General features: G+C 50.8%; 2 protein-coding genes across 2 annotated transcripts; both read right to left on the bottom strand.

Annotated features, from left to right (window-relative positions):
- Positions 1-519: 519 nt before the first annotated feature.
- LOC311124148 (histone H2B-like) lies at positions 520-3,602 on the bottom strand (the record flags this gene model as incomplete). Its single annotated transcript, XM_084198349.1, has 2 exons — positions 520-861; positions 3,594-3,602. The coding sequence occupies 2 exons, from the start codon at positions 3,600-3,602 to the stop codon at positions 520-522; spliced, it is 351 nt and encodes a 116-aa protein (XP_084054475.1).
- Positions 3,603-4,782: 1,180 nt separating this feature from the next.
- Positions 4,783-9,936, bottom strand: LOC311124149 (histone H3.2-like; the record flags this gene model as incomplete). Its single annotated transcript, XM_084198350.1, has 2 exons — positions 4,783-5,157; positions 9,883-9,936. 2 exons carry the CDS (start codon positions 9,934-9,936, stop codon positions 4,807-4,809), a joined length of 405 nt encoding a protein of 134 aa, XP_084054476.1. The 3' UTR covers positions 4,783-4,806.
- Between the last annotated feature and the right edge of the window lie 3,556 nt (positions 9,937-13,492).

The raw sequence follows: 13,492 nt of genomic DNA on the forward strand, positions 1-13,492 counted from the left end.
TCACCACCTTTTTATTCTTGCCATTATCATTCTCATCATTAGGGTATAGTCCAATGATGGAGCATCCATTCACTCCATCCGTGTCCTACCGATTCAGGAAGTCAACTCAAAATGACTATCCGCTCATTAGACGACAAAAGGCATTTCTTTCCAATCAAACCCAACAGACTGCCTTTTTGATTCATTTATTTACACCCTTTGTCAAATGGTGCCATTTTACATTGCCTTCACCTGGAATGGAGCCCGACAAACATGGGTTACTATTCAGCGCGCAAAGACACCAAAAAAGGCGCGCTAAACCCCTACGCTGGAACGGGCAGGGGAAATGATACAATGTAGCCGCTCTCCGAGCCGGCGCGCGCCGCCCATTAAACAATGATACAATGTAACCGCGGTCGTACAATGTAACGCAGCCTACCTACGCATTCATTCGGTGGCGATGGAATTGCTTTTTTTACTGACAGAGTGGGTGGCTCTTAAAAGAGCCTTTGGGTTAGTAGAGCAGTCCAAATGCGCTGTTTACTTGGAGCTGGTGTACTTGGTTACGGCCTTGGTGCCCTCGGACACGGCGTGTTTGGCAAGTTCACCGGGGAGCAGCAGGCGCACTGCGGTCTGGATCTCCCTGGAGGTGATGGTAGAACGCTTGTTGTAGTGGGCCAGGCGAGAGGACTCTCCGGCGATACGCTCGAAGATGTCGTTCACGAAGGAGTTCATGATTCCCATGGCCTTGGAGGAGATGCCGGTGTCGGGGTGGACCTGCTTCAGGACTTTGTACACGTAGATGGCGTAACTCTCCTTCCTGGACTTTCTGCGCTTCTTGCCGCCCTTCCCTGCGGTCTTGGTGACGGCTTTCTTGGAGCCCTTCTTGGGCGCTGACTTTGCTGGCTCGGGCATGATGATGTCTCGTTGCTTCTCAGAAACGAATGAGGGGGTGAAGGGCGCTTACCCGTCTTATGAAGAGGAAGCTAAGCAAAGTCAGCGGCCGTAGACACTCCCCTGCTCCCTCCCTCCCTCCCTCCTCTCTATAGCCTATGCTCTGTGACCGATGGGGAATTGTGTGTTTCAAAAGGGGGGCTTTAATAGGTGTCCAAATGGCACGATTGTTGTGCCAAATAATGCTGGTGATAGAATTGCCCACTTTGGCACCGTCAGACATAGGGCTCCCATTTTGGACTGTGTGTGTGTGTGCGCGCTGTCCCCCTCTTTTCGAGCCACGTCTACCGACTCGTGGTGGCTTTATGTTGTCCAAATTCCACTATTGCTTGACCCAAAATAATAACGTTCTTACACTTTGCCACTGTCAGATATAGGCCTCCCTCTGTGCACTAAAACTGGACGGGACATTAGAATCCTCTAATTAATACTCCCTGTCCACTCGAAGTGGCTCATACTTTCTTACTAAATAGCATACAATTTTTATATATATATATATATATATATATATATAACACTATATGGAATGGGCCCATTTGAAGCGGATGTGGGTGGCTCTTAAAAGAGCCTTTGGGTTCGAGTCGGGGTGTTGAGGTTCCGAAGAGAGTGGGTTTAACCGCCGAAACCGTACAGGGTGCGTCCCTGACGTTTCAGAGCGTAGACCACGTCCATGGCGGTAACGGTCTTCCTCTTGGCGTGCTCGGTGTAGGTGACTGCGTCACGGATAATTGTCACTTACCTGTACTTACTGGCTGCCAGCCCTCGGTGGAGTATATCGAGGAACAGAGGGTGCCTTTTAGGATAAGGACTAACAAGGTTTTGACTAGGTGGGATACAGCTACGACCGGAAGTGACTTTTCCCTAGCAGGTTAGGCTAATTAGGCTAGAGTGCAGATACTTGACATGTACAGTACAACAACAAATCACAGAGGGCCTGTTACCACAGCCTATAGGCTTGAACATCATAATATAACAATATATAATAATACTCATACATAATAATCGAAAATCACCTTTGACTACAGTGACATTGGTAGTAAGTAGGCTACAGTATAATGGATAGCTACCCAACTGGGACAGAAAGTGGAAATGGAAGGGGGACACGCAGTGAGCAAAACTCCTAACGACATAAAAACACAGACACTTCAGTGGAACGCACAGGGCAAGGCGGGAAGGAAGACGTGGAGAAGGACTATTGAAGAGGAGATGAAGAACACCGGAAGCATCGAGTGAAGAAATGGGCCCGGAACAGGGTTAGGCCGAGATGCACTGTTGACGCCCTATGCTTCATTTAGGACCTCAAAGAAATGAGTCAACTCCTATAGGGACTATTTTCACCGCCACCTGCTGGACCAGAGGTCATGTGGCCAACACTCTGCTTGAGATCATTAAGAGCTATAAGGAGTCCATCAACTACCTGGTCAGTCAAGTCATATAGGGGGGGATTTCATGGCCACCTGCTGGAGCAGAAGTAATGTTTGCCAACACTGGCCTTAAAATCATTAGGAGCTATAAGGAGTCCATCAACTAACTGGTCAGTCAAGTCATATAGGGAGGGATTTCATGGCCACCTGCTGGAGCACAAGTAATGTTTGCCAACACTGGCCTTAAAATCATTAGGAGCTATAAGGAATAAATCAACTCATCATTCAAGTCATATAGGGAGGGATCTTAGCACCACCTGCTGGATCAGAAGTACCCTTCACCGTAGGCACAAGAGAGCCATCATCTCTCAACCGGTGCAATTTCCATAAGTATGTGGTAATAAAACAAACAACGACCGCTCATCATATAGGCAGTGGTTTCAAAACTCTAAGCGCGTGTTCAAGTAGAGCACACCAAATCATACATGTACTTGTTCATCACACTGAATCAGTGTTTAATCTAGAAATACATGCCTCGCGTTGCAATACGTGTTCTGGTAATGTCATTGCTTTCCACAATGCAATGCTCACATCACTTTCCGTGTGATATTGTTGTTCATTTGTTCAAATGTATTTGACTATGACTTAATCCGACTGCTCTGAATTCATAATCACCTCACGGTTTGGTGTTAACCTACCGATTTTCAACTGCTTTGCCTACTGCAGATTAGGAACGCTGTCATGAAAATGTATGCTTGGGAAGTCTAAAATGAGGGTAACTCCCCTTAAGGTAAATGTCTGTGTTCTGAGTGGCAAAAAAAATACTGATTTTTTAATGCCATTTAGATATGTGCATACAGCCTGTCCTTAGGCAAACGCATTTAGAAGGGAAAGAAGTGGAACCAATGAATACTTTTCTTGCCTTGGGGTTGAAGCTCCATTGTATCTCTCGTAAGTAATGGGTCTGCCCACAGAGATCCTATACTAGTTAGTGTTGTAGTTCCTATTTCTACGGTTTTGCCTACCTGCAGCAATCAGGATTTACCTGCAGTGTTGATTGCGAATCCGTAATTTCTCATCTCATAATAACAGATGTTTTGCAAACCGTTGATGTTTAAATAAATGGATTCCCGGTGTCCGGATACCTTTTCTCTTAAGGGATCTGATTGAGTGAATCCAAAGTAAAAATGTGAACATTTTTCTGACTTGGTCTAAATACATTATAGGATGAATCATTCAGGTAAAATAACACAATGTCTATTTGAGTTGAATCAACATAATATAATCATTTTTTACCTCTATCATCTTTACTCTATGTATTGGACCACATCTAAACAACTTACTCAAGCTTATCTACGCATAAAAACAAGCTAAAAGATCTACTCAATAATATGACGTGTGCTTTTGTTGACTGTAATAGCTTGAGTACATTCCACAAAGTCATTTTTTTACAGTGTATCTAAAGACACGTTTGTTGTGGTGATGCACTTTTTCTTTGACGTTGAACTTGCATTGAACAGACAAATCCATTTCGTTACAACCCTTTTGTAGTATGATTTAGGAATATTTGTGGATGATCCTAATGTCTATGCTTGAATAGTGATTGGTTGTTGGTGAAATATTGTTGAGAACCCATCGTTTCCTGCCCTTTTTTCACTATTGAGCAATGTTGAAACATTTGTTTTGCTATTGGATTCATAATGGTGACCTGGGACAAGTAATTAGTGAAAACCAGAGTTCAGCAGTTGCCATTAAAGCGATCGAACCAAGTCATCCTAATAGGCTAGTATTAGCCTAAAGCAGGGTTTCCCAAACTCGGGGCACGTTTTGGGAGTTTTTGCCCTAGCACTACACAGCTGCTTCAAATAATCAACTCATCATCATGAAGCTGGAGTATTAGAATCAGCTGTGGAGTGCTAGGGCAAAACGCAAAACGCGCACCCCTTGGGGACCCCAGGACCGCGTTTGGGAAACGCTGGCCGAAAGGGAATCACCATGATGTGCAGTACCCACATTTAACCACAAGATGGCCTCCGTGCTCCACTGTAAAGTTTTGGCCTCTGCATGAGTCTCTCAGCAGCACTGCAACATGGGACTTTCAAAGTAAGTTGGCATGCAATGTTTTTTCTGGACTGCATGCAAGGCTATTATTACACACAACTAATAGTGTCAATTATTCATCTGAACACAATTCTTGTTACTATTCGGCCTATATTATCACTCGTTTCTTTTTCCCCTCCTTTGTAAAGCATTTTACTGTGCTACTATAGTTCAAAGGAAGTGGATGATGCCAGATGGTTGTGTATATACACACAAACAAACATTGAAGCTAGACTTCAGGCAACTAAAAGGTGCAATACGTAGCTTTTAGACGTGTTAGTGAACAACATACATGGTGGCTAATGTAGAGGTGCGTGTATACATGGAACAATTGTGCCTTTTTGATGGAAATATGGAGGTGGCTCTTAAAAGAGCCTTTGGGGGATTTTCGAGTTCAGGTCATCCTCATTTATGCGCGCTCTCCGCGAATACGGCGGGCCAGCTGGATGTCCTTGGGCATGATGGTCACCCGCTTGGCGTGGATGGCGCACAGGTTGGTGTCCTCGAACAGGCCGACCAGGTAAGCCTCGCTAGCCTCCTGCAGGGCCATCACGGCGGAGCTCTGGAAGCGCAGGTCGGTCTTGAAGTCCTGGGCGATTTCTCGCACCAGGCGCTGGAAGGGCAGCTTGCGGATGAGTAGCTCAGTGGACTTCTGGTAACGACGGATCTCTCTCAGAGCCACGGTGCCGGGCCTGTAACGGTGAGGCTTCTTCACACCGCCGGTGGCCGGGGCACTCTTGCGAGCAGCCTTAGTGGCGAGCTGCTTCCTGGGGGCTTTGCCACCGGTGGATTTGCGAGCGGTTTGCTTGGTTCTGGCCATGGCGCTGGGAGTATAGCCGATTAGTTACCGGAGTGTAACTCCAGTTCTATGAGTGGAGCGGAGCCCCATAGGGGAGCTATGCTCCTAGTGGTTTACCCTCTGCCCTAGGGCAGAACAGCCTGAAGCAAATTTATGCACACACCTACAGCCAATAGGAGTACAGGTGTCCCTATATAAGGAACCCCGTTCCATCAATCTGCCTCCCGAGATATTATCTTCAGCGAGACTAGAAAGGGTCGGTAGGGCCTTAAGTCCTATGGGGCTCCGCTCCACTCATAGAACTGGAGTTACACTCCGGTAACTAATCGTTCTATATCGTGGAGCTCCGCCCCATAGGGGAGCTATGCTCCTAGTGGTTTAAGGCGGAGCGAAACGCTCCAAAATGTACTCCCTGCCGAGCCTAACACTTCCCATCCTACAATGAAAAAGGTCAAGCCCAGCAATGGCTGCAACCAATTCCCGCAGTAATGCGACTAGGGAACCCATCAGGGCGTCACAATATACCGCGTCATCGGTTATAGACCCGCCCCATCTAGCTCAATGACATGTCAATGGCTATTGGGCAGATCAATAGAATATTCGTCATGCTAGTCTGAATAGTAACTAGTCATACCTCAATATTCTATGACAATACTATTATCCACTAATGGAATGACAAAGATGTCACTCTACATTATGTGTCCAATAGCCCGCCTTACTCACTCAATGGAGCCCCATAGGTTAGTAGGCAAGGACAAAAAATACCAGTCATGCTAACTGAACCTCAGATAGATGACCTCACATTCTGTTCCATTCAATACATGTCTCTACATGCTAACACTGTTAGCCAGGAGATATGCTACAGAATATGCTCTGCATCCGAAGCGGACCTGATAGAGATCATTCTATCGTCCTGCTTCTCCCTCCTCTACCTCAAGATTCCCCTTCAGCTGTGCTGAACGCAATCGAGATTAGAGTTAAAAGGCTTATCCTTGACATAAGTCTTCCTCACCAAAGCGGACCTAATTGGAACCTGTCCAAGGTCCCGCTTTGTCCTCTTTCTCTAGCTCAAGAACGCCTTTCAGCTCTGCTGAAATTCGATCGGCCAAAAGAGTTAGAAAACATGTCTACAATATGTTACTTCTAATAAAAGCGGACTTATGAACATAGTCACAATCCTGCTTTCCTTCTCTATTCCGCTCATGGTCTCCCTTCAGCCACGCTGAGTAAAGACCGAGCCAAAGAGTTAGAAGACATATCCAACAGATAGAAACGGATAAAAGGAGACGGTGTCGACCATGACGCTGCTCTACAAATATCCTCCACCTCTGTTCCCCTTAGGAGGGCAGTAGAAGCTGCCACTCCACGAGTGGAGTGTGCTCTAATACCCTGAGGCGGTTGTTGCCCCGCTGCCTCGTACGCCGTCTCAATGCCTTCACAAAGCCAATGAGACAAACGCTGTTTTGAAAGTGGTCTACCCAATGCAGCCGCACCGTGACACACAAACAGCTGAGGCGATGACCTAACCACCGCTGTGCGCCTAACGTAACACGCCAAAGCGCGTACTGGGCACAAACAATGAAGCTTTTCCTCACTCCTCTCCCCATGGGGAGGGGGATGAAAAGCCCACAATTCCACGATCTGTGATCTATATGCACTGTTAATAACCTTCGGCACAAATGCCGGGTTAGGACGTAACACCGCTCTGCTCAGATCGCCATTAATGGCAAGGCAGTCGGGTCTCGTCGACAGTGCACACAAATCACTGACTCGTTTAGCAGTAGTCAAGGCGAGCAACAGCGCCGTCTTGATAGACAGCATCTTGAGGGGTATTTGATTCAATGGCTCGAACGGCGACTTACATAGCGCTTCGAGAACCAGAGTCAAATCCCATCGGGGCAGCGTAGCTCTAGGCATTGGCCTGAGCCTTCGCGTTCCCAGTAAGAAACGTTTCACTAATGGATGACTAAACAGGTTTTTCCCGTTAAACCCTTCATGACCAGCTGAAATTGCCGCTGCAAACACTCGAATGGTGGAGGGCGATTTCTGCTTATCAAACATAGACTGTAGGAATGAGAGCACACTCTCTACCTGACAGCTCATGGGGTCTACGTCCTGTGTGTTACACCACTGTGAGAAAACATTCCATCTGCTCGTGTACATCCTGGAAGTGGAACTGGCCCTAGCGCTCTGTATGGTTCTGATCACTGCATCAGATAACCCACGGCGCCTCAACCTGTCCCGTTCAGGAACCAAGCCTTCAGTGGTTGGCCGATTATGGGCCACTGCCCTATCGAGCCTCCCGCCTGGCTCAACGCGTCTCGTCGATGTGGAATTGTCCAAGGTGGCACAATCAACATCTGACTCATCTCTGCAAACCACGGAGCCCCCGGGCGATCGGGCGCTATCAGTATCACTGTTAGCTCCTCTGATCTCACCCTGGCTAGCAGCGGGAGAATGCAAGACAGCGGAGGGAATGCATACAGGAGAACTTTCGGCCATGGGCAGTGCGCGAACGCGTCCCTTCCCAATGGCGGCTCGTCCTGTTGTCTCAGGGAGAACCATAAGGGACACTGTGCGTTCACACGTGACGCGAACAGATCCACCTCGGCTCTCCCGAATTGTTTCCAAATTTGGAGAACAATGTCTGGGTGCAGACACCACTCGTCGTCTCGAGGACCCCCTCTTGACATGAGATCTGCCCCTACGTTCAAGTAGCCCGGAATGTGCGCTGCTCTCAACGAGCGAAGGTGCTTGTGAGCCCACAGCCACAATTCCTCTGCCGCCCTGTGGAGGGCAGGAGACCTGACCCCTCCCTGGCGATTTATGTGAGCTACTGTGGTCCGGTTGTCTGACCAAACCAACACATCGCGACCCCGAAGGGTAGACGCGAAGTGGTTCAGGACCAGTCGAACCGTTTCCAACTCCAAGAGGTTTATGTGCCGACCTGATTGAGGCCATACACCACCTATCGCTTGAGACTGACATGTCCCTCCCCATCCAGTTAGACAGGCATCTGTATACACTGGAATGTAGGATGACACCCTGCCCATCGGGACTCCGTGCGTGAGAACGCACGGATTCCTCCAATAGTCCAGGTCTGCTCTTAGCGAGAGAGGAACCACCACCAACCGATGACGTTGACGCACTGGGTCTAGTCTTAGTTGGGCGAACCACCGCTGTGTTCTGCGCATGTGCAGAAGCCCCAGCGGTACCACAGAGTGGGCTGCCGACATGAGACCCAAAAGTGACATGATCGATAGCGCCGTTACTGTGTGATTCGGACGACACTTCCTCAGGGCTAGTACCAATGCTGCCCTTCGAGGGTCCGAAATTCGCGCCCTCATCATTACAGTGTCTAGCTGTAGTCCCAGGTAGACTATCTGATGACTGGGCCAGGGTGCGCTCTTTTTCCAATTCACAGCAAACCCCAGACGCGTGAGATGAATCACTGTCTGTGTCGTGTGTGTGAACGCCAGCTCTGCTGACGGGGCAAGAATCAACAGGTCGTCTAGGTAGGCTAATAGCCTTATCCCCTGACGACGCAGTGGTTCCAATGCCGTCTCCACACATTTGGAAAACGTTCGAGGTGCCAGGGCATACCCAAACGGCATCCTCGTGAACTCGTACGCCACCCCTTGAAAGGCGAACCGCAGAAACTTTCTGTGGCGCGATTGTATCGGCACATGAAAGTACGCGTCCTTTAAGTCTATGCTTGTACAAAAATCTCCCTTCTGAACACATTCCAGTAGGCGTTTTGTCGTCAGCATTCGGAAGGGCCGTTTGGTTACGCTCTCGTTGAGAATGCGTAAATCCAAAATCGGCCTCACTCCCCCCGTCCTTTTGGGCACTAGGAAATAGGACGAGTAAAGCCCCTTGTTCCTTTGCTCTCGGGGCACTACTGTGACCGCCTCCTTCGCCAAAAGTTCCGTAATCTCTGACTTCAGAGCGGCCACTTTGTCTGGCGTTTTCATCACCGTCTCCACCACTCCCCTGAACGGGGGTGGGGTCCGATGGAATTGGAGGGCATAACCCTTCTCTAACGTCTGTTCTAGCCAGCGTGAGAGGGTACAGTTTTGACGCCACTGCGAGCAGTGCTGAGAGAGCGGGCGCGCCCGAAGCTGTGGTGCGTCTAGTAGGAAAGACCTGTATTCCTCTATGGCCCTCACCGCCGCCATTCCCCAGCACTGGGTTGGTGGAATAGCCCAAGGCGGGCCCCCCTTGAAAGGGAGAGGAAACATCAGCTCGTTCTGGGTGAATCGGGGGCGTTGATACGTTGGTTACGACCGTAACTCCAGTAATCTTGCCCTCCGTGAACGCAGCACGGGTCTGAACTGCACTGTCTGAGGCACTGGCCTGAGACAGAGCGCTCTTCCCGGAAAGCGATTGCGTCATCATGTCATTGACTGACTGAGACTGCCGCTTGGCATGAGATTTCTCCTTTACAGAACTCAGCTGAATCTGAAAAGTGTGATCTCTGGCTGACACCACACGGTGGTGCCACAATACCTCTTTACTGGTCTTATGCGGCTGTTCCACGACACACTCAATGTGTGGTGAGCTGCGCTCAGAGCCATGGGCATTGATTCGTTCAGAATATACCGGAGGCGTCCATACCTCGGCTACCTTAGTAGCCCTGGTATTCCCGCTCTCCGTGAACGTCGCACGGGTCTGATCTACACTGACTGAGGCATTAGCCTGCAGTAAGGCGTCACTCCCGGCTAGTGGCTGCGCCTTCATGTCACATTGGGACAGAGGCAACTGCCTACTATGTGAGACCTTTACTACAGAGCTCCTAAGAGTCTGTAGTAAAAGATCTTTACTAGGTGAGCTAAGGCTGTGCCTTGCTACCTTTGCCCTTTTCCTCTCCTGAGCACGCTCAGCTACACACTCTAAGTGGGTTGGGCTGCGCTCAAGATGGTGAGGGAGATTTACCATAGAACGTGAAGTGTTCCGAACCTTATGGAATAAATGTCCTTCTTTGACAATGTCAATGAGAACAATCTCTTTATTCACACAATGTACATAACAGTCCTCCACGCCCTGAACAGTGGGGTGGGGGGGAACAGTAGGCCCCTCTGCGACACTCGCCGGGCCGTTCTCCGTCCTCTCCCCCTCGCCTCGTCAGAGGTGCTTGCGCTTCTGGGAGGCCTTCTGGTGCTGCCAAGCTGGTCTCGTGACAACCTCTCTCGTGACAACCTCTCTCGCTGGCGGGACCGTTGCTGCCACCGTCACTGCTGGAGGGGCCGAGCCCGCTCTCCTGCTGTCTGTGGTATGCGTCTGTCGCCTGGCCCGACGCCTCACTGTAGCTCTGCTGGGGGCGTTGGAGGTGGACGGTCTAGCTGGGGCTTTGCTGGCCCTCATTGCCAGCGGCAAATGCTTGGCCAGGTGCCTCCTCTCCTCGTCCAGCCTGGCGATTCTTTCTGTCGCATCCTTTACTGCGAGACCAAAAAGGCCCTCGCTGGAGACGGGGGCGTTGAGTAGAGACGCCCTGTCGGTCTCCTTCATGGCCGTCATCGAGAGCCAGAGGTGTCGTTCCGTGACCACGGAGGTGGCCATGGTCCTTCCTGCGCATATGGCGACCGCCTGCGTCAGGTGTAGAATGGCTCCAGAGATTCTGGAGGCCTCCTCCACTTCCTCGCTGGTCATCTCCGACCTGCCCGTTGTGAGGCGGGACAGGGAGGCTGCGAGGAGGGCGATATTATTAGCAGCTGCTACGCTCTGGGCTCCCAGCGTAAAGGATTTCTCAGCCAACTGGGCTGTGAACCTATCTCTTTGTGCTGGCAGAGTGGCCTTTTTGGAGGCTGCCCAGGGACTCGACCCAGGCACTAGGAACGCCGCCATGGCGCCCTCGAGCCTGGGGATTCCCCTAGCCGCCCACTCATATCCGCTCACTCTGGTGAAGGGGATATACGCTCTGGCCGGCGAACGCGCCGCCAGAGGTGCCCCCCACGAACCCTCGACATACTTGCCGAGAGAGGGCAAGGCTGGAGCCATAGGCTCAGCTGCCCTCCTAGGCTTGGAGTAAGGGCCGCCCTCCATCAGGTCCACCTCCATAGGAAGGGGAACTGGGGGCAGCACAACCTCGAGTCGTGTGGCAGCCTTCTCGATGAGCCCGGGAAAGTCCGAGCGCAGAGAGGCTACCGCGAAGGACAGGGCTTCTGACCTAGCAGAGCTCATGTCGTCATCGCACAAGGACCCTTCTAACCTCGCGCTTTCAGAATGAAAGGGGGTTTTGAAGGTAGGCGCCAGAGGTCTGGATTGTCCCACTGGGATATCCGCCTCGGCGCCCTCCTTGTCATCCTCCGACCCCGCACTGTCCTCTGACGCCTCTGAAGCAGAGAGGAGTGAGGACACTACGTCGTCTAGAGGGACGTCCTCCGCAAAAAACGCCCGACGCTGCTGCCTCTCCTTTATGGTAAGGAGGGCGCAGGAGGCGCAATTAGGAGGGATGTCGAGACCATCCTCGGCGTGCTGCGGTCCCAAACACACGAAGCATAAATCGTGGGGGTCCGAGGTAGCCATGGTGGAACACCGACACAGGGCCCTTAAAAGGGCCTTTGGGGGTGGGAAATTCCCAGGTGTGCTCATGGCGAAAGACGTTGACGGCTGGTAGTCAACGACGAAAATCTTTCTAGAGACTTCGTAAGGCTTCTTCAGATCTAGTCCAGTCGCTGAAGATAAAGGGAGGCAGATTGATGGAACGGGGTTCCTTATATAGGGACACCTGTACTCCTATTGGCTGTAGGTGTGTGCATAAATTTGCTTCAGGCTGTTCTGCCCTAGGGCAGAGGGTAAACCACTAGGAGCATAGCTCCCCTATGGGGCGGAGCTCCACGATATAGAACTCGAAATGCCTATGTGAAGTTTATAAAGCCGGCAGTGGCGCCTGCTGATTGGACACCATCTCCCCACCACCCCGATTGGCCCGTTGCGCAGGCCTCCTCCGTTGGCCATTGGACGCGAGGCCCGGCCTCTCCAAAATTCAAACTCCCGGTGCGCGCGCAATAGGACGCCGCCGGTCCTTTACGCGCAATAATAGTCGCCAAAGTCAAGAGTGACATCTTATAGGCACGTGTAATCTAATGCTAGCCTGCTATGGCAAACGAGGCCTAGTAGGTGTAGTTGTTCATGCAAGGCCTCATGTGGGCACAGAATGTCGAAATAGTTGTGTATACACCCACTCAATGTATTGCGGTCATAGAAAGGTACTTTGCGCTTTTGGAGAGCTAGGTGGTTGGCTCTTAAAAGAGCCTTTGGGGGTTGAGTAGTCAAGTTGAAGTCGCGAATTTACTTGGCTTTGACTGCCTTCTCTGTCTTCTTGGGGAGTAGCACTGCCTGGATGTTGGGCAACACACCACCCTGAGCGATGGTCACACCGCCGAGCAGTTTGTTCAGCTCCTCGTCGTTACGGACGGCCAGCTGCAGGTGACGGGGGATGATACGAGTCTTCTTGTTGTCACGGGCAGCGTTGCCGGCCAACTCCAGGATCTCAGCAGTCAGGTACTCGAGCACGGCGGCCAGGTAGACTGGTGCGCCAGCGCCCACACGCTCGGCGTAGTTGCCTTTGCGCAGCAGCCTGTGCACACGGCCCACAGGGAACTGGAGACCAGCACGGGATGAACGGGTCTTTGCCTTCGCCCTGGCCTTGCCTCCGGTTTTGCCTCTTCCGCTCATATTGGTAGCTTGAGAAAGTCTGAATGAGCCGCTCGCCACTTCGAGAGCCGTACATATACCTCGCCACAAGAGGCAACGATTGGCCACCGGGCCGGTGTGGCCTTATCCAATTGGAGCGAGGGACAGACGGACGGACAGACAGCTCTAAGCCGGTTCCCACCCACAGGCAGCGAGTGAGAGGCTACTTTGTTTCCCTCCGACTTTGTGTCATTTCGCATGAGCGCAAAAATGTCCGAAATGAAATCCTCACATTATTTCTCTCCAAATGGGAAACAAACAGCTGGTGAGGGTGCACTCTTGAGTTTGAAATCGAAGCCACTATAGTATTGTTATTGTTGTTACATGGCACTTGTAACACATCACAGCAGCCTGCCTCTGAACGGGAATAGCCCAGTGGCTCATATATAAAAATGGCTGGTGAGGGTGCACTCGTGAGGTCGAATTTCTAAGCCATTTTGGCCCTCTATTATATGCCTCTCCCTTCGCACACACCCAGAGTGGGACAATGTTGTGTGCGTAAAAGTAGCCTAGTGTGCGTAATTTCTTTTTCACGACAGGTAGTACATGGAAATCAATGCGCTTTCTATGGAAAGAGGTGGGTGGCTCTTAAAAGAGCCTT

The sequence above is a fragment of the Coregonus lavaretus genome (assembly GCF_964263955.1).
Source record: "Coregonus lavaretus genome assembly, contig: HAP1_SCAFFOLD_528, whole genome shotgun sequence".
Taxonomy (NCBI): Eukaryota; Metazoa; Chordata; class Actinopteri; order Salmoniformes; family Salmonidae; genus Coregonus; species Coregonus lavaretus.